Here is a 20,989-nt window from a genome sequence, read left to right as displayed (position 1 = left end):
TCTGAAATTGGTAAACACAACTCAAAAACAATGTATCTACAGTAACTTCTAATAACCTTGTTTCTTAATGAACTCAGAAATGACCAAAATGTCACTTACCATGCTTTTACATCAGATCCCTTCAATTAAGAACGTCAGTTACGATTTCTATGAAATATATAATTTCATTAGAATTTATGATAATCAGAGGCATTGTTCTGTCTCTGCAGCTGGTGATTCAAGAAATGAATCGTCTTGGGATGATCGTGGATATCTCTCACGTCTCCGTAAGGACGATGGTGGATGCCCTGGAAGTGACGCAGGCTCCTGTTATCTTCTCACACTCCTCCGCGCATGCGCTCTGCAACAATTCCAGAAACGTTCCAGATTACGTGCTCAAGAAACTGGTAAGATTTTATTTTTGTAAAATATCATAAACAACTGTTGTATGTTATTTGTCGCAATGTGATATACAGTACATTTTCAAGCTTGTTTATCCTATCTAACACACTTTCAGACAGTGTTATAAAGGTGTAAGACCCTACTTGAAGCAAGCATACTTCTAGAATGGTCGAGCAGTTCAGTCTGGAAATTATCAGAGTCTTCCTCAAACTTGAAACTTTTTCTTTATTTAGTTAGTTTGGTTTGGTTTCAAGTCTGAGGAACACCTTGATAGAGGATTCAAATGTAACGTTGCTAAGTGTTTTCTTTTCCTTTACTGAAATATAGACTGCCTTTGTCATCACATGTGGTTTTTTTCTGTCATGGAAAGAAAGCTTGATGGCGTTATGATTGGTTTGGTTTATTTTTCTTCACTTTCTGCCACTTTTGTCTAATCGCGAAGATGAAAATGGATGTTCACAGCATATAATTGACCTCGTGACACAAAGACCACCTATGCCCAGGCCGGAATTCGAACCCGGATCCATGGGCGTCATTGCGCCTTGTGCTAATCACTTTTTCACTGAGATCGGCTCTCTCAATTTACACTTCGACTGCAGCGCCTAATACGGTCAGTAGATAAAACTAAGAGGACGTTGTTTCTGGCACGTTACAGACATTTCTTTTTCCTCATAGATATCACAGAGCATTTTAAAAAGTTTCTGTTTTTACAATTCTACACAATAGAAAACTTACAAGCAACGACTCGCCGTCTTTCGACTTAAATAATTTCAAACAAGAGAATAACGAGCACGAGAGGGAAGTCGGAGTAGAGTGCTCGTTTAATTGGCTCCTTTGAACTGCACTAAATGACGTCATTTCCAACAAGACTAAACTTCAAGCCTGCTTTATGGACCTTTCTTCGCCCAGTAATCCGCATTCTGAAAACGTGCACTTACAAATAAAAAAAAACTCAATATGCTGATCAAGGCAGTAATTTATTTTATTATAAAACATAAACTGAACGTAACGTTTCAACCTTCTAGCAAGGTCTTCTTCAGACTCTGCACCAAGTACAAATGTAACCAGGTACAAAAGCAAGACGAAATATATACACAAATATTACTCCCCTCCATACTATTAGAAAGTTGTTCTGGAACATTCTAGCAGGTGGCTTTCCTTTGTCAACTGTACTTTCACCTAAAAGGCTAAACATATTTACTTCCTTAGAATGTGGTTGGACTATTTTTCTCACGCTCTTTTTCCTTCATTCTTCTTCCTTCTTCTCTCCTCTTTCTCTCTCGTCCTTTCCACTCTTCCTAACACCTTCTTTCATTCTTTGTTTAACTTCAGTCCCCCCATTCCAGTTAATTGTGTCTTCTTCACCTTTCTTCTCTATTTCCTTGACCTCCTTCCATTTTCTCACTCAGTATTATCTTCTCCCTTCCTATCTGCTTAGCCTCATCCCACTCTATGTCATGTCTTGTTTCTCTTATGTGTTTAAATATCGCATTTCTCTCTCTCTCTTAAGTCGTACACCATCCCTATGTTGTTTCAACCTGTCTTTCAGCCTCTTTTTCGTTTCTCCTATGTACACACTCTGACATTCTTTACATTTCACTTGGTAGATAATCCCATCCTCTTCACTTTCTCTGTTTTCCTTTTTCTTGTTTGCATTCTTCGCTATCCCTCAATTCCTGTAAGTTTTAATGCCCGCTTTCCTAAGCACTTTGCATATCTTTTCTGTGGTCTTCCCCATACTCCTTATTCCAAACCTCCTCTCTTTTTCTTTCTCTTCCTCTTTTTCTTTCTCTTCCAATTCTCCCCTGCCACTTTTCTTTCTTCTTCCGGTAATGTCCAGTCTATCCTCCTTCTCATAGCCATTCTGTTCCAGCTGTTTCCATAGGCTATTTATTTTGCCTTCTTTTTCACATTCTTTCGTGCATATGTAGATTATGAAGAAGTTATATATGTCATTGAAGAATCAGTGCTCCATATAAAAGAATAACCCGAAAGATACAAGATTAGAAGAAAAACAGCAGCCATACTGAAGAAAGAAATGGAAAAGCAAGGAAAAGTAGATAATTTGAGTCAAAAAGGTATGAAGAATATCAAGACAAGAAGTGATGTGGTGATAGAGCAGGCAGATAAAGGAGGAGCAATTGTGGTGATGGAAAGAGAATGGTACGAGAGGAAGTATGAAGACCCAAAATAGAACGGATATGAGGAGATTTGTGGTACAGAAGAAGAACAAACTATAAGAGAAAGGTCATACAAGACAGTAAGAGGAGAGGATTCAAGAAGTGCATAAAAGAGACAGGAATACTACCAAGTTTGAAAGGCTTTCCAAAGATACACAAATAGGAGATAAAGTTGAGACTAGTAATGGCCTGACTGCAGAAACAATATTTTGGAACCCTTGGAAAAGAAATTAAAGAAAGTTAGTAAGTATTAGTAACATAGCAAGAAAGCAGAGCAGTTAAGAACAGTGAACAAGTAGTGGACCTCATAAAAGGACTTAACTTAAATGAGATGAAGACGACAATGTTTAGCTTAGACGTGAAAGTATGTTGTGAAAAGACAAGAGAGAATGAGGAGAGAAGAAGGAAGAAGAATAAAGGAAAAAGAGCATGAGAAAAAGAGTCCAACCACATTCTTAGGAAGTAAATATGTTTAGCCTTTTAGGTGAAAGTACAGTTCACAAGGGAAAACCCCCTGCTAGAATGTTCTAGAATAACTTTCTAATAGTCTGGAGGGGAGTAATGTTTGTGTATATATATCGTCCTGTTTTTGTATCTTGTTACATTTGTACTTGGTCGCTCACAAGCCCCGTCTAGTTTTCACAAAGTGCAGTGCAGGCGTATCCCGGTGTCAGGCTGGTGTGAAGAAATGATGTTCAGCCAAGTAAACAGATAGCGGTGTTCAAGTTCAGAAGATTCAGCACATGCGTGTCTGCTTCCTTTGATTAGTTAGCACGCACAATGTGACCAAACACCACAAATTGCACTTCTCCAGAACGTAGTGCAAACGGTGCAAACACCAAATCATCAAAGTAACGAGTCTGTGTTGCGCCGTGCAAACAACCAGACGCCTGAGTGCAAATAGAGTCCAAAAGTGCAGGGAACTATTATCGGATTAAAAATTATGGTTACTCGAGTTTGGACTCTAATTAAAAATTAACAACTAAACCTACAAAGAAACGAGTTACATCAAAATTGAGCTTATTCAATTCTGCGATAATCTATGCCAATCAATTTTTTTCGAGTATGCCTTATCATCGTCAGAACAAAAAAAAAGGACCGTTCATTTTTTAGTTTTGCAAATGATCGCTCTCTTTAAAATTCCATAAATCAAAAACGGCTTGTCCGATCGTTATGAAATTCTAATAAGGTGCAGGCAGAAAGTTTTTCAACACAATCCTTAATTTTTAGATTTTTAAAATTGTCAAAAAAATGTTCTTATCAATTTTGCGATACAACTTCTTCGTAGTATTGAGTAGTCCTACAAATACAATATTGGTCTTGTATTGAAGTTCCTTGCATCTGTTTTTAAAATTCACTATCATTGTCAATTAACATTGCGAAATCGATTTTACACATATTTTTATTCAACAGAGTAAATATGTACGTGGAACGTGGCAACACCGCTCTGTGTGTGTGTGTGTGTGTGTGTGTGTGTGTGTGTGTATATATATATATATATATATATATATATATATATATATATATATATACAGAGCATTCCCTGACATTCGCTACGAGACTCGGCGGCAAGCGGCCCGGCATCAGCGCTTGTCTCTCCCGGTGAACGGGTCCGCGACAGTCGCTAAAGTCGGCTATTAAAATTACAGTTTTCATATTGTGTACTAACCTTGACTACAGAAGGTGTTGAAAATAATGTCCCTCTGCTGCAATACATTCCTGGCATCTCCAAAGGAAATTTTCATTTACACGTGCAAGTTCGTCTACCGTAATTCTCCCGATTTCTCGTACATTACTCTCTTTTAACTCACGGATGGTGTGCGGATTGTCTTTGTATACTTTATTTTTAAGATTTCCCCATTTTTCTTTCCACTTTTACTCAGAACGGACCCTTTTACTCTAAACATTTTTACGAGGTTTAATATAGTGGTCCTATGTGGAACGGGAACACCAGGAAATTTCTTTACAAAACGTCATCGCACTTCTCCACAATTCCTCTTTCCGAAGTAACACTCGACAAGATAAATCCTTTGTTGTAATGTAAACTTTTGTGGTGCCATATTAAACCACAATCTTCAACACACCGACACGACACAACACAACTTCCGAGGGAGGATTATACTGCCGTCAGTCTGCAACGTCAACAGAAAGGGAAAGAGGGCAGGGAGAGCGAATAAACAGACTGTAGCGTGCAACTGTCGCGGACCCGTTCACCGGGAAAGACAAGCGCTGACGCCGAGTCTCGTAGCGAATGTCAAGGAATGCTCTGTATATATATATATATATATATATATATATATATATATATATATATTTATAACAGGGCATCCCGGATGGTGCAGTGGTTATGTCATAGCTTTGTAATGAAGGGGTCCCGGGTTCGATTCCCGGTGGAGGTACATAGTGGTTCGGATCTCACTTTAAACCGTAGGTCCAGTCCCGATTAGCCTTTCTGCACATAAAGTGGACTTAAAACACTAACTCAATCAATGAATCAATACATATTTATAACGGTGAAGGCACAGTGGAAAGTGGTTCGGATCCTATTTTGAGCTACTAATCCAGTCCTGATTAGTGAAAGACAGAAATCCCATTATCAACGGTCAACACGGCACGGTTCGGCTCAGCACACATGAACCTTGTTAAGTTTATTTGAAGGATACAAACGGGAAAATTACCCATGAGGACCGGTTTCAGATCTGTTTTTCTTGCACATTAGTGGAGCGGACGAGATGCCTACCCGAGAATTAAGAATTAGTCGTGGCAGTACGTTTCAAAACCACTGGACCTCACCGAAGCAGTAGTTTTGTTTAATGCGTTGTTATGTGAGAGAATGAGCAGGAAAAGTGAAGATAAAACTTTTTTAATATGGAATCCATTACTGTATGATGCCTCACATAAAAGTTCAACATGTTCTCCCCTCTTCACAAATTCATCATGTACCTAATCTCTGTCTCAGTTTGTAGCATTTCTGTTGCTCTTTTCCCCGCACTTCCTCCTCTTCACAAGTTGCAACTATGGACTCTCCATTACAACATCTGAATGGTCCTGTGCGTACCTCCCATTTATAATGGCTTTTGTTGTGGAATGTCGACTTGAAACAAACTTAGGTAAACTTTCACAGTTCTCCATATAATAAATGCTGATATTTGCAGAAATTAACTTTCCATTTCAATAAAATCTAGTTGTATGATATTGAAATTATTTCCCCGTTGCAGGCAATGAACGGCGGAATAGTAATGGTGAGTTTCTTCAATAAATTTCTCAGCTGCAGATCCACTGCCACGCTGCATGACGTAATAGGTGAGTGCACATGAATTTGTAAAAAACCACTAAGTGTAATTTAGATATTCGTATTGATTATGTTATGCATGCGTGTGTAAGTGTGTGGGGGGGAGGGGGTGTACGAGTATGTGCGTGTGCCATTTATTATTTTTATATTTTTTGGAAAACATATGCAATTGTGTAAGTAAATAATGTACTGTCTCCATATTATTTTATGGATATTATGACAAGCACTCATGAAGTAGTGTGGCAAAACTAGAAAAGCATATATAACTAAAACTAGAGAAAATCGGTATTTTCGAAATTGCGAAACCTTATACTACTATCCGTGACAAAAATACTGAGCCCTCGGTTTGCGTGCTTGTAAAACTGTACTCCTTGGGAGTACAAAAATGTTTGTAAAAGTTTAGTTTTTCGTGTAACTTTTACATTAGTCGAATTCAATTGTATGTAGCTTTGTGTAAAACCGTCGTAAATATATAATTGTTTTTCGTAATTGAAACTTGGTTATGTGGAAATATCTCAGCCAAATATAATGATACTATCAGCTGTGGAACAGCCACAATTAACGCTTAATTATGATGTTGCAATCTCGAAAATGGTCAGTGCAATGGTCATGAAATGCATATCAAAATGATGGCCGTGGAATAAAAATCAAATTTCCATATCTCATTCTTTCACACTGTGCGAATTGAAAACAACAGAGCGAATTGTTTTTCTTTGCAACGGGTTCCCGTGCGATTCACATCGTTGCTAAGAGCAAGTGAGCATTGTTGCCAAGCGTTTCCACTTGTCCTTTAAACTTCGCGTCCAAGCAGCTTTGACACGGGAAATAAGCCGAAACAATGTGTTGCGCAAAGGAAAGCTTTGTAGAGATGCCTAAAGTTTCTTTTGTCACTTCTGTGTTTATATCCCTGCCATGAATATTGCCTGAACACCCACATAGCCATAATAATCCTTACGTGCATTCTGTCCAGGCAGTCTGTCTCCCACAAGTTCGCGTGTTTGTTCGTACGTACAGTATTGAGTGATTGCGGTTCTGTGACGTGATTTTTTTGTTGCATGATAATGGCAAGACGGTAATATCATAGTGGTGCAAAATAAATGATAGTCAGTGCCAAGAGATATTTCGACGAGGAGAAACGAATAGGCGCATCTCACGACATAAACCAAGGTGTCAAGTGCACGGCAGAGTGTTTGGGGGTTACGTCAGCACAGTGAAAAAGGTATGTAAAGAAAAAAGGAACAAAAATTTGCATCGACCCAATATTTTATTGGGTGAGTTTTTGCAAGATGTTGTGAGAAGAAAGATACACGACTTTTATTTTAATTATCCAGTTCAACAGAATCCATTATGACAGCATTTTATACACTCTTTCACTCATTCATTTATTGAAAATTTATTAGTTTTTTTGTCCTTCTTCTCTCTAAATGAACCCACAACTCGTTGCTTATTACAACAGTTGCAGCTGTGTAACAGACCTAAATATAAAATCAATATTTAAGGTGGAATGTATAGCAACAGGTTAAATACTGAAACCACCACTACTATAGCCTGACATGTTAAGTCCCGATATGCTCAGATCGTTGCTTAGTACTTCCAATTACGTCATCCTCCCCACCACTCTTCTACGTACTGGTCTGGCCTTGAGAGTACGAGTGGTGCCAACTCAGCAAAATTAAGCTAAAACAAATATGACAAACTATTTTTACTGTGTAGATTGACCATACCGTTTCATATCAGTGTATCAGTGGTTCATTTGATTTAATCCGGTCTTTGAAAATGCGTACGGTGCGCGGATCATAAATTGTAGTATTACGCACGCGCGTTAATAAGGTTTATAACGAAGAGAAACTAATGGGCGAATGACTTCATTTTCTGAATGCGACATCGGGCAGTGGATTTTTTTTTTAAAAAAAAAAAAAAGCCGAGTGGGGTGGGGGTCCTTTTGTTTGTCGTACAACAATCGCTACGAGAAGGCAATCTGATAACACGCTTGCCTGTGTTCTTTTTTAAAGCATTGAAATGTTCTTGCCATTTTCTCTTGGCTGCATATTTTCTAAATGCAAAATTCAAATCATGCCGGGTCCAACGAAATCCACAATCTGCTCTGGAAAGTCCCTTAGAGGACAGGCCAGATAAATTGTTTACAATGTTGCAACATATTTGCGAAATTGGAAGGAGTTACATAAACGTAAGTATAATGTTGTCGAGTCCACAAGCGCCGCCACGGGAGTATCTAAATGGATGGTTTCTCAAGTTTTAAAAGAATTGGATTGGATTGATTTTTTGTGTTAAGTCCACTTTATGCACAGTAAGGCTAATCGGGACTGGACCTACAGTTTAAAGTGGGATCCAAACCACTATGTGTCTCCACCGGGAATCGAACCCGGAACCCCTTGATTACAAGGCGACGACGCTACCACTGCGCCATAGGGGAGGCCAAGTTTTAAAAGAACGAAAAAAGTCGTTGGCGAAAGGTGGGCTGAATTTCTGTACTTCGACGGGTAGAAAACAGCCCAGGAAAAAGCGAATAGAAATTTCATTGAAAATCCTCAGACCATTCCGCTTCCTCCAGGTTGCAACACTGCGAACCAACGTCGCTGCGGAGAATGGAGTGGGGAAATGTGGTGTGAGATGCGCAACAGCTATTTGCAGCGTCTTGTTTTTAAACTTGTCAAGTTATACTCGATACAATGCTTAAGTGAATAAACACAATTTACATGCGTTTTTGCTTGAAATATATTTAAACTTGTTAGTTGACGTGAAGGCTTCAAATGCGATTTTTTTTAATATAATTTTTATGCGTTGCTATCGCTAGTACGCACCTCGCTCTGTTTCCCTTTCTTATGAAATCGCTGTACACAGCAGGTGCGTTATTATTGTAGACAGAGAAGACTGGATCTCTCATCGAACATCGTTGCACTCAATATATCTGCTTAAATGTACGACATAAAATAATACTGGGAAAATGACGTTCATATAAAGCTGAGTGCAGTTGTTTTTTCTTTCTTGAAGTTCACTTTATGCACGGGTAGGCTAATCGGGACTGGACTTACAGTTTAAAGTGGGATCCGAACCACTATGTACCTCCACCACGTATTGAAAGAGACGACGTTCATATGAAGTTAACAGCTAGAAGATACCCCCAAAAAATGCAGTACAGCAATACTCCATTTGCAATATGAGAAATATTTCATTTATTATTTTATGCTGCGACAATACTTTGGATCGGCTACACGGAACGCACATGTGCGATTCTCGCAGCGAAGTGCAGCGAAGTGCAATCTGTAATTTGATCATATGCGTTATATCAACATTTTCTTTCAATTTCATTGAATTTGTAATTATGGATTTCAAGTTTGCACGTTTCCCTAAAACACCAATTTCTGAAGCATCTAGTAAAAATATGCATTTCATTTTTTCTACAGAGGTGCAGAAATAATCGAACTTCAAGTACACAAAATCTTAAAATCATATGTACAGTCAATTATGAACTGTATGGTGTTAAGTTCCCCGTTCGTGAAAATTGAAAAAAACAAACACTTTTGAGTATTTTTTTTATTATAGTAAGATAACAAAATTAAGATTAATTTTCAGATAACGCTTATTAAAACGTAGATACTTGAAGCTCTCCAATGAGGTATATTTGATTTTTTTCCTCCCACGGAGTACAATTTTACAAGCGCGAAAACCGAGGGCTCAATAATTTTTTCACGGATAGTAAGTAGTCTATATAATTAATGGATATTGTTGACAACATGAGAATGTTGTATGTTAGCTGTTGGAACCCGTTACTTAGACTAACTGCTGTCTAGTGATGTTTAATTGATATTGTTAATTTGTTTGAGTAGTGCAATCAGCCCGGTTGACCAACCTCTTGTGAGGAGCTGAAGTGAGGAGCAGTGTTGCCAGCTGCTTATTCGAAAAAATCACCAAGGTTTTTCTTGGTCTAACCTAACCTAAAGCAAGGAGCTGGCAATCTTGCTTGAGAGTTCACAAACCGGAAGTGGGGCTCAGGGGGCTCGCAGTGTTGCCAACTTCTTACTCGAAAAAATCACCAAGGTTTTTTTGGTCTAACCTAACCTAAAGCAAGGAGCTGGCAATCTTGCTTGAGAGTTCTGCAACCGGAAGTGGGGCTCGCAGTGTTGCCAACACCTACTCGAAAAAAAATCACCAAGGTTTTTGTCTTGGTCTAACCTAACCTAAAGCAAGGAGCTGGCAACCTTGCTTGAGGCTTGTTTTACAGTGCATAAAGCAAGGTTGCCAACCTACTGGTACTTTTGCCATAGCCTTTTACAAAAAAGAGAGAGGAGAGAGAGAGGGAAGAGTTAAACAGCCGACAGCCTACCTACAGCTTTTCTTGTCTAACCTAACCTCAAGCAAGGGGCTGGCAATTTTGCTTGAGGTTTGTTTTACAGTGCATAAAGCAATTTTTGCCAACCTACATATACAGGGCAAGGAGAGCCGGCACTGCCGTAAAAGAGAGAGATGGATGGATGGGAACACTGCACGGGTTCAACGTCATCAAATAAAAATCGCCTTAATGGTTTTTTCTTGTAAGGCATGATCTCTATTTTCTCGCAGTGCTGCCAACTCCTACCTACATTTTTTTTAGTTGGCAAGGGCTAGAGAGAGAGAAAAACTTATAGCTGGGAACAGTAATGAGCGAATGCGCCATATCGTAATTTTCCAACTCCCGGGGGCCAATGTTTGTATATCGCGACTTTTGTAAACCTCTCTCTCTCTCGGGGGGAACGATGTGCCACGCACACACATACACACACACGCACGCGCGCGCGCGCTTATGTATTGTAACACAAACAAACAAACAAAATAATAATTGTTGTTTTTTAGGATGCCTGGCCCCTATAACCTCGCCAGGGTGCGTGGTGCCCAACCAAAAAATGTAAAAGTTTTCTAATGGCTGCGGTTATAGATTACCGCACCTCTGTAGAGTTTCACGTGTTTTTTTTTCTCAAACTTCTTATATATTTTTTTAAATTTTTTTACAGGGTTTATTAAAGTACATATTTGAGGAAAACAACGCCACCCATATATAAATAAACCCCTCAAACTAACACTAATTAGAATTAGCCTACAAAATTTTTCTCGTAAGGTATTTTTTGTAAACACTCTACCACCAACAGATCACATATAAATAAACATACCCCCAAAAAAAATGCGCTCCATGAAAAGTTGCCCTGTGTGCAAGATAACCATATCAAGCCAAAATTTTGCAAGACATTGTCGTACCTGCGCACCTGGTAAGCGTGTAACCGCTAAAAAATCATGTCCCAGGTGCGGTATACATATTACTATTAATAATTTGAAGAGGCATATAACATCATGCAAAGTTGTCGTCGGAGCACCTGTTCCCCAACCGTCGACCAGCTCGACCAAGAGGAAAGCGGAAGCCGACTCGCCACCATCCGCCAAACGCGTCAAGTCTGTGGCGAAAGCGAACCAGTCTGCTTTCCAGCGGTTGTTAGAAGATTTTGTCATCACTTCGGAGGGCTCATGCGACGTGCGTAGCTTTTTGGAGGAGAAGAGAGCAGAGATTATTTCCATCCTCGGTGATACGCTTGCAACGCACTCCACCAAATTCTACGCATCGCTACGTTGCCAGTACAAGAAGCCGTCCGATGAAATTTACAGCTTCTGCCACAACACCAAGGCGAAGACGCTGCATCTGGCGGATGTCGACAACCTCGAGGTCATCTACAACCAGTTTGCCGATGAGCTGGTGGCAAAACAGGAGGAACATCAAGCTAAAGGCTCGGGGGGTTCGCTGTGTGGCGAGCCTCACGAACTGTGCGTCAAACTTTGTAAGTTCGTGCCTCTCTCCGCCTCCAGCTACGTCCCCTTACCACCTACCATTGTGGCAAAGAAGGCCGTCCTGAACATTCAGAACAGTGACGCCAAGTGCTTTCTCTGGTCGGTGCTTGCAGCGTTGCACCCTGTCCACTGGAAAAACCAACCACACCGAGTTAACCACTACCTACCCTATGAGGCAGAGCTGGAAGTTGCGATGGCTGGGATCGACTACCCGGTAGAGGTCCCGGACATTCGAAAGTTTGAGGCTCGTGCGCGGCTGGCCATCAACGTTTACGGTCTCACTGACGAAAATGCGGTGTACCCCATCCGGGTGAGCGACGTAAACGTTGATGGTGCGCAGGAAATCCATCTCCTACTTATCAAGGACGAGACCCATCACCACTACACTCTTATTCGCTCGCTCTCTAGACTTGTTTCGAGCCAGCGGAGCAGTGATAGTCACCACGTCGAGGTGTGTCGCAGGTGCTTGTCAATGTTCGACGGACGGGATCAACACAATTACCAACATGTTCGAGGCTCCAACATCGCTGCAGAGAAGCTCGCTCGCCACAAGATCTACTGCAATGCCAACGAGCCGGGTGTGGCAGTCTTGCCCAAACCTGGCACCGTGGAGCGTTTCCACATGCACGGTGCCATGGTAGAGCATCCCGCTATCATCATCGCGGATTTCGAGGCCTTCCTCAAACCCCTGTCCACTTGCGATCCCGACCCCGAAGTTTCTTCCACCACCCCTTACCAACTCCACGAGGCATCCAGTTTCGCATACGTTGTGGTGCGACGAGACCAGCACATCGCCCCCGAGCCCTACGTGTACCGTGGTCCCGACGCAGCCAAACACTTCCTCGAGAGGATGGTTGTCGAGGCCAACGAGATAGGGAAGGTACTGTTGGCCCCCAAGTCTATGCTCCCACTGTCCCCTGACGATCAGTGTAGACACGACGAGTCCATCGCTTGCCCTGTCTGCGTCAAGGAGTACACCGCCAACAACCGTAAAGTCCAACACCATGATCGCTTTGACGGTAGGTATGTTGGCCCTTGGTGCAACAGATGCAACCTCATGGCCCGGGACCCGCGATTTATCCCTGTGTTTTTTCACAACGGCTCGGGATACGACTTCCACCACCTCGTCAAGCATCTTGGGTACGACGACATGCGAATCAACGTCCTGGCGCAGAACGAGGAGCGTTACATTAGCTTGAGCAAGTGGGTGCGAATCCCAGGATCACACTCTACCGTCGAGCTTCGCTTCCTCGACTCTCTGAGGTTCCTCCCGGCCAGCCTCGATGCTCTCGCAGGGAAGCTTAGCGACGAGCAAATGCTCATCACCTCCGGAAATTTTCCGAACTTGGACGCCGGCCTCTTCAGGCGTAAGGGAGTCTATCCCTACGAATATATTACAGACCCTTCCAAGTTCGCAGAGACGTCGCTACCCCCCCAGGCGAAGTTCTACAGTCAGCTGCGAGGCTCGAACATCACCGACGAAGAATATCACCATGCCCAGTCCATGTGGCACAAGCTGAGCTGTCGAACTCTCGGGGACTACCACGACGCCTACCTCAGACTTGATGTGACGCTCCTCGCCGACGTGTTCCAGACGTTCCGTGCGACCGCCATGAAGATCTACCAGCTGAACCCTGCCTACTTCTACAGTCTCCCCGGACTGGCGTGGTCAGCCATGTTTCTGGTGACGAAGATCGAGCTGGAGCTTCTTTCGGACGTGGACATGATGCTGTTTGTAGAACGTGCCGTGCGGGGTGGAATGGTCCAGGTGTCGCAGCGACACTCGCGCGCCAACAATCACCACATGGCCACCGGTTACGACCCCTCACAACCGTCCAGCTACATCATGTACACGGACGTCAATAACCTCTACGGACACTCCATGATGCAGCCACTCCCCTTTAAAAACTTCGAGTGGGCTGACCCTTCCAACTTCGACATCGAAAGCTTCGACGATTCGGAACATGGGTTCTTCGCTGAGGTGGACCTTGAGTTCTCCGAGAAGCTGCAGGATTTGTTCAGCGATCTCCCCCCTGCACCCGAGCTCAAGTGTCCACCCGATTCCAACCAGAAGAAGCTCGTCATGGACTTCGAGCCCAAAGAGCGTTATGTCCTACACTACCAGAATCTCCGGTGGTTGATGAAGCAAGGGGTTACCGTCCGCGCAGTTCACCGCATCCTCAAGTTCGAGCATTCTCCATGGTTGAAGCCATACATCGAGCTCAACACCGAACTTCGCACCGCAGCCACTTCTGATTTCGATCGCGATTTCTTCAAGTTAATGAATAATGCGGTGTTTGGCAAAACTATGGAGAATGTACGGAAACGCATGGACATAAAATTGGTAACGAGGAAAGCACAATGTCGCAGGCTCGTAGCAAACCCATTATTTAAATCGAGGACCATTTATAACGAACAGCTTGCTCTGGTGCATATGAGGAAGAGCGAGGTGAAGCTCAACAAGCCAATTTATGTTGGCGCCTCAGTATTAGACCTGAGCAAGCTGCACATGTTCGAGACGTACTACGACATATTACGTCCACATTATAACAACAATATTAGCCTACTCTACATGGACACGGACAGCTTGGTGTACCACGTCCACTCAGCCGATGCGTACAAGGATATGGCCACGGTTCCATTTTTGGTTGACCACTTCGACACCTCGGGCTATCCCCAGCCGAACCGATTCGGCATCCGGGCTCGCAACAAGAAGGTGCCTGGCAAACTCAAAGACGAGAAGGACGGTGATGTAATTCTCGAGTTTGCAGGTCTTCGCGCCAAGGCCTATGCCATCAAAGCCGAGGGCAGCGTTACCAAGAAGGCCAAGGGCGTCGGCAGACAGGTGGTTCGGGAGCATCTCGCATTCGAGGACTTCGTCGATTGCCTCAAGACCAGGTCGTCGGTTCTAAGAGAAGAACAGCGTATCCAGAGCGTCGACCATGTGTTGACCACAAACAAAGTTAGAAAAATTGCCCTGGATCCCAACGACGACAAGAGGTGCGTTCTCGAGTGTGGTATTCACACATTGCCGTGGGGGCACTATCGCTTAGCAGAAAGCAAAACCTGCAACATATGTCCATCTTCAACAGAAGATTCATAAAAACAAAACAAAACAAAAAAAAAAAACACTTTGACTGTCATTACAAAAAACTTTGACTGTATTCTTAAATAACCAGCATGCCTATGAATTTGTTCGGTTTCAAAAAACAGATCATTATGGAAACCATACCAGATCATGAAGTCTTACCTTCCGTATTACCTAAACTCAACGGTCTGTTGATCATTCACCTCAACAGCATTTGGACGAAACTGAATGACGATGTGGGCAAGATGTTTTATGTTTTTAATAACAATTTACATTTCTACGAAATTCCGATCGACGGGAAACTTCAAATCACCGTGAATCCGGAAAACGCAGGCGAAATCAAAATTTCTACCGGCAAAAACATTTTTCGAATCAAGCACGACAAAATGCTTTCTAACATTACGTACGATGTGTCTGCAGGAGATTATCTTTACATGGAACTCCTCGGAGATTACGACAAACTTATTCCTCTCTTCGTAGAATTACGAATCGTCTATCCTATTATAAATAACCGTTAACCAAAAATGCCTAACGACATTTTCGGCAACACCAAGCGTGTGGACCACGCAGAAGAGATTCTCATGTTGGACATTCGAGTTAAGAAGTTGAGGACCGATTTGATCGCTTTGCAGGAAACCTTAAACAAAAGTTTAGAGTCGGAAATCGCTACGCTCCAAACGCAATGTCTCGACCCCATTCTGAAAATCGATTCCGAACTGAAAACGCTGATAAAAAATTATGTCGACGTACCTTCTTACGACAGCGTTCAAAATATACAGTTGAGCGTGGATTCGCTTCAAAATGATTTGGCCAAATTACAGCAATTTCAATCGAAAAATGAAGATTTGGAAAAATTGAAACTCGAAATCGAAGAACGAACTTCCGCAATAGAAAAGAATTTCTCTGAACTTCAAACCGCCGTGAACGATATAGACGCAGAACGCTTGCATGTCGTCGTTTCCAAATTACAAGAAGAATTCACCGGCACGTTGGAAGAAATTAAATCCAAGTTGCAGACTTTGGAAGATACCATGACGAACCTACCATCGTCGGACGAACTGCAGGTCATCGGTAAAAGCGTCGCGAACATAAAAATTCAATTGGAGGCGTATCGAGATTTCGAACACATTCAAACCACCATCGCTACGCTTCAGGCGTCTCTGGAATTGATCAACGAAGAAATTAAAAATATTCACGCTGAAGCAAGAGCGTTGACGAGTATTCAAGACACGTTAAGCGCGGTTCAGCAGAAGATCGAATATTTAGAAAATTTGAACGTCGAAACGAATCTCGCTCATTTTCATCACGTACTGGACAACATACAGGGTGACTTGGAACGTTACGGACAAGCGTACCTTCGAGCGAAGATTTGGAAAAATTGAAAACGGCGGTGACGGCACTATCCGATTCGAGCGACATCAAAAGTTCATTGAGCGATCTCGAGAGTAGGGTGGCCAATCTCCCCACCTCCAAAGAATTGCACGCTTTGAAAAGGAACATATCTCGAATGCTGAAACGACTGGAAACGGAAACGGCGAACGTGGAACAGATTCGAGACGAAATTACTTCGCTGGTGTCGACGCTACCCACTTCGCAGAGCGTCGCCGACCTTCACACGCAGTTTACAGAGATGCGAAGCATCGTGAACGATCTTACCGAGAAGAGCTCGAAATTGAATCAAGTCGAGAACCTTCAGAATATTGTGGTCAACATCAGAGATCAAGTTGGAGTGTTGGAATCCACGCAGGAATCGACGCTAACCTCTTTCGGTGCCAAGTTGCAAGAACTCAACGAAACCTACAAGCAGTTGAACGTGGAAGTGAAAATCAAACCGTCGTTTTCTGCCGTAACGGATACCATAGTCGAGCATTTGCTGCCCATCGAAAATAAACTCGGACAAGTTCACAGTAATCTGCTCGGCGTCGACACTAAATTCGCTAAACTGCATTCTCTGCAAGCCATCGAAATCAACAGCATACCCAATCAACAGAGAATCTCCACGTTCGTCGAAGGTAACAAACTGTACATGTTGCATCCTTATCATCCGTACTACAAGTTTCTCCTCGATGGCACGATTCAGATAAACGAATTTTCGTACTGGTCTCACGGCAGAAAAGCTAGCGTTCCCACCATGACTTTGATATCGAATCGTGGTGTCCAGAAAGCAGGAAACATTCCTCTGGCACGTTGGAACGAAACGCGCAACATATATGAAATACACGAAGACGAAGATCTCACCGTTTTCGACGTGAGTGCCGGCGATAAGCTGATCATTCAAAACACGAGCGAAGTGCCACCCTCTTTGAATCCCATCACGCTTGTGCTTCTCTTGAAACGTAATCTCTAAAAAAAATGTCTAGGCAAGCCATCGTCGAAGAATTGCATAAACCTGCACGCCGTAACTACGAACGTTTGGCTGTGGTAACCAAGGGCATCGACGACCTCTGGCAAAGTGACCTCGTCGAGATGAGTAGCGGCAATTTGAAAAACGTACATAAATTGAACAAGGGCAACAAGTACCTTCTCACCGTCATAGACACGTTTTCGAAATTCGCATGGGCTCTACCTTTGAAGGCGAAAACGGGAACATGCGTCACGGAAGCATTCAAATTAATTTTTCGCGAAAGCGGTGGCAGACGACCACGGTTTCTGCAAACAGACAAGGGGAAGGAATTTTATAACGCTGTATTCCAAAAGTTTATTCAAAAACATGGCGTTCGACATTATTCGACCTTCAGTCACATCAAAGCCAGCATCGTGGAAAGATTCAATCGAACCTTGAAAACACACATGTGGAAACGATTCACGCTTCGGGGAAATTACAAATGGGTCGACATCCTGCCGGAACTCGTTAACAACTATAATCACACACGGCACGGAACGATAGGCATGAAGCCAGTTGACGTTACCAAATCTGACGAGCAACGTTTAATTTCTACCGTTTACTGTCCAAAGTACACACCCACGACAAAAAAAGCTAAATACAAAATTGGAGACCGGGTGAGGATCAGCAAATTCAAACGCACCTTCGAGAAGGGATTCACAAAAAATTGGAGCACGGAACTTTTTACCGTGGTTCGAGTTCTACCCGGAAACCGACACACGTATATAATAAAAGATAGTAGCGGCGAGATTTTGAAAGGAAGATTTTACGAAGAGGAACTCTCTAAAACGAAACACCCCAACACGTACCTCATCGAGAAAGTATTGCGTAGGAAAGGTGACAAACTGTTTGTGAAATGGCTGGGACTTCGGGAAAAGAGTTGGATCGACGCGGACGAAGTGATCTTGTAAGTACGTGGAACGTGGTGAAGCGTCTACCGGATCCGGAAAGTCAAACGAAGAAAAAGAACGGCGAGTTGCTTCCCGACAGCATCCGCTGTCTGATCGTAGGTCCTTCGGGGTGTGGGAAAACGACACTGCTCGTGGACAATTTTCTCCTCGCACCGAATTGGCTAGATTGGAAGAACAGGCACCTGTACGTGTTCTCGAAAAGTTTGGAGCAATCCAAATACCAGCAACTGATGAAACTGTACGATGGTCTGGACATTGCAACGTTCGCCTCGGAAATAAAACCACTCGACGATTGTCGTGAAAATTCAGTCGTCGTGTTCGACGACGCCATCCTGGAAAATCAAAATGAAATTCGCAACTTTTTCACGCAAGGTCGTCACAAAGGAATGGATTGTTTCTACCTAGCTCAAACGTTTTCCAAAATTCCAAAACAGTTAGTACGCGACAACGCCAATTTCATATGTTTGTTTCGTCAAGATCACACCAACCTCAAGCACGCGTACGATGACTACGTAGGCGGAGACATGAACTACAATCAATTTTCGGAACGCTGCTGCTCTACTTGCTGGAACGGTGGCGATTTCGGATTCGCGACGATCGACATGACGAGGAAACCCAACGACGGAAAATACAGAAACAAAATCAACGACTTTCTAAACGTTGCAACGTTGTGAGAAACGACGTATATAAATAACGTCATGACGAAACGAAAAATCGAAGACGAAAATCTCAAGCTTCGCGATTACCTCGCGAAACGCTTCAAAGGTTGGAAATCCGAGAATCGCGGATTCTACGAAGAGAAGAAACGTCAGGATCAACCCGTGATCGATGCCATCAGCAGTCTAGGTAAAGAAATTAAAAGTGTCACGGAACAAAATAAAAATTTGATTAATGAACTCGTACCGCTCGCAGCTAAAAGTTACGCCGTACCCACGCCCATTTCGAGCATTCCTTCGACACCGTTCGAACTGAAGGATGCACCGGCACGACGTCGAGCCATAGGTAGCACGTCGTCGTCTTCGGATAAAATCGAGTTGGGACCTTTGGCACGAGACTACCTGAGCACGGGGAAATTCGACAAAGATGAAGTGTTCGGATTGTATCCCAGCATGGAAACTAGCGAAGGCGGCGGTGTGGTGTGGAAGATTGGGAAATCGAAGGTGACCTTCGAAGGCAACGACATTAAAGTCAATTTAGGCGACAAGGATAGTTGGAACAGGTATCCGGGTACGGTGGGACTGTGGGAACTCGTCGCCAAAAAGCAGCAGAAAGATTACACCGACGAAGATTACCAGAGTTACAAGGAAATTCTGATCATGACGGATGCCTTGTACCAGAACAACGACGCCTCGCAGAATAGGGTGAAATCGAGCAGCGGCGAGAAGTACAGGAATCTCATCAAACCGATTTGGAACCAGGTCAAAACGGGCAGCGGCGTCAAACGCTACAACACGTTACCCAAAGAATTCGTTTGGGTGGACGACGTTAGGAAACTCGTGGACCGATTGTTGGTGATAGCCGGCGAAGAGAATGCAGGCAATCGTAATTTCTACAACGAGAAGGTTGGCATCGTGGACATGATCAGCACGAAACTTTCCAACTTCATCGTGAACGATGACAAGGGCATAGGTTACCTGATCAAAATCATCAACACGCTGCCTCCGAAATTTTGGAACGTGGCCGAAGGAAAGTTACTCGTGAACGACATCATCAACAAGTTACCTTTCGAGATGCATCTACCGGGCTACCAGTACTGCGGACCGGGTACCAAACTCGAGAAAAGATTGGAGAGAGGAGACAAGGGTGTGAATCCGTTGGACGCGGCATGCAAAGATCACGACATCGCCTACAACACCACGCAGACGGATCTGGACGCACGTCACGAAGCAGACAGAAAGTTAGAGCACGCAGCTTTCGAAAGGTTCGTGAGCAGAGACGCATCGTTGGGTGAACGGGTCGCCGCACTAGGCACCACCATCGCCATGAACACGAAACAAAAATTGGGGTGGGGTATATAAATAACATACAGTAAAAAACAACATGTCTCGCATAACTGATTTGCCACCCGAGCTACTATCTAAAATATTCAAAAAGGTAGTTAACGGAGATGTAGGGAAACTTGTAATCATAGCAAGAACGACGCCGGAATTTCGCATCCCTTGTGAAATGGTTCTCAAGGACCATCTTCGGGGGATCAGCGGCCTGAGGTGCAGTGATCTCAACATTCTGCTTTCGGCTGCAGGGGAAAAATTGAACGAGAGGTCGGACGAACTGCACGAGGCGATGCAGGGAAGAAGACGGTACACAGTAGATTGGTACAAGTCTATGCAGGAGAAGGAAGATATCATTACGCACATCATCGCGTTTTCCGAAGCACGGACTTTCTTCCTCTGTTAAAAAAAATAATAATATATATACGTGCCAAAAAAAAAAACTTGATATATAAATAACACACATCGTGAAAAAAAATAATCTTCGGTATATATAAATAACACACATCGTGAAAAACAATTAAAATTCTCTCTAACACTCTGAAATTTTTTTTGATATGACGACTGAAAAAATAAGTGATCTCCAAGCATTAAAACAAATGCTAAATTTGTCAGTCGAGTATGTAAAAATTCAGGAATTGGAAGTCGACAAACCTTACACGATAACTTCCGGTTCAATCGTTTCTACCCAGTATGGTCCCAAGGTACGCCTGTTGCTCAACGCACAATACAGTCTATTTTTACCAGATCGATACGCTAACATGTTATCTGACGAGAAGCTATCTATTTTAATCGAGAACAAAACTCGAATCGTGTACAAGGGGACAAAGGAACTTCTTGGCAAGAAAACGAAGCACGTTATAGAATTTGTGTAACGACTGCGAGGCCTTGAAAATATATAAATAACATACCGTAAAAAACTACACAAGAA

The 20,989-nt window shown here is 42.9% G+C and overlaps 1 protein-coding gene across 1 annotated transcript in view; it reads left to right on the top strand.

Moving 5' to 3' along the window:
• LOC145980420 (dipeptidase 1-like) overlaps window positions 1–20,989 on the top strand; it is a 168,804-nt gene that overhangs the window by 112,402 nt on the left and 35,413 nt on the right. The window contains exons 8-9 of the mRNA XM_083113502.1: window positions 210–386; window positions 5,780–5,864. Of these exons, the coding sequence (XP_082969628.1) occupies window positions 210–386; window positions 5,780–5,864 (262 nt within the window). The remainder of the gene's footprint in view (window positions 1–209; window positions 387–5,779; window positions 5,865–20,989) is intronic.

The sequence above is a fragment of the Lepisma saccharinum genome, chromosome 27 (genome assembly GCF_977018435.1).
Source record: "Lepisma saccharinum chromosome 27, izLepSacc3.1, whole genome shotgun sequence".
Lineage (NCBI taxonomy): Eukaryota > Metazoa > Arthropoda > Insecta > Zygentoma > Lepismatidae > Lepisma > Lepisma saccharinum.
The sequence above is the reverse complement of the archived record's forward strand: the minus strand, read 5'-3'. Positions and strand labels throughout refer to the sequence as shown.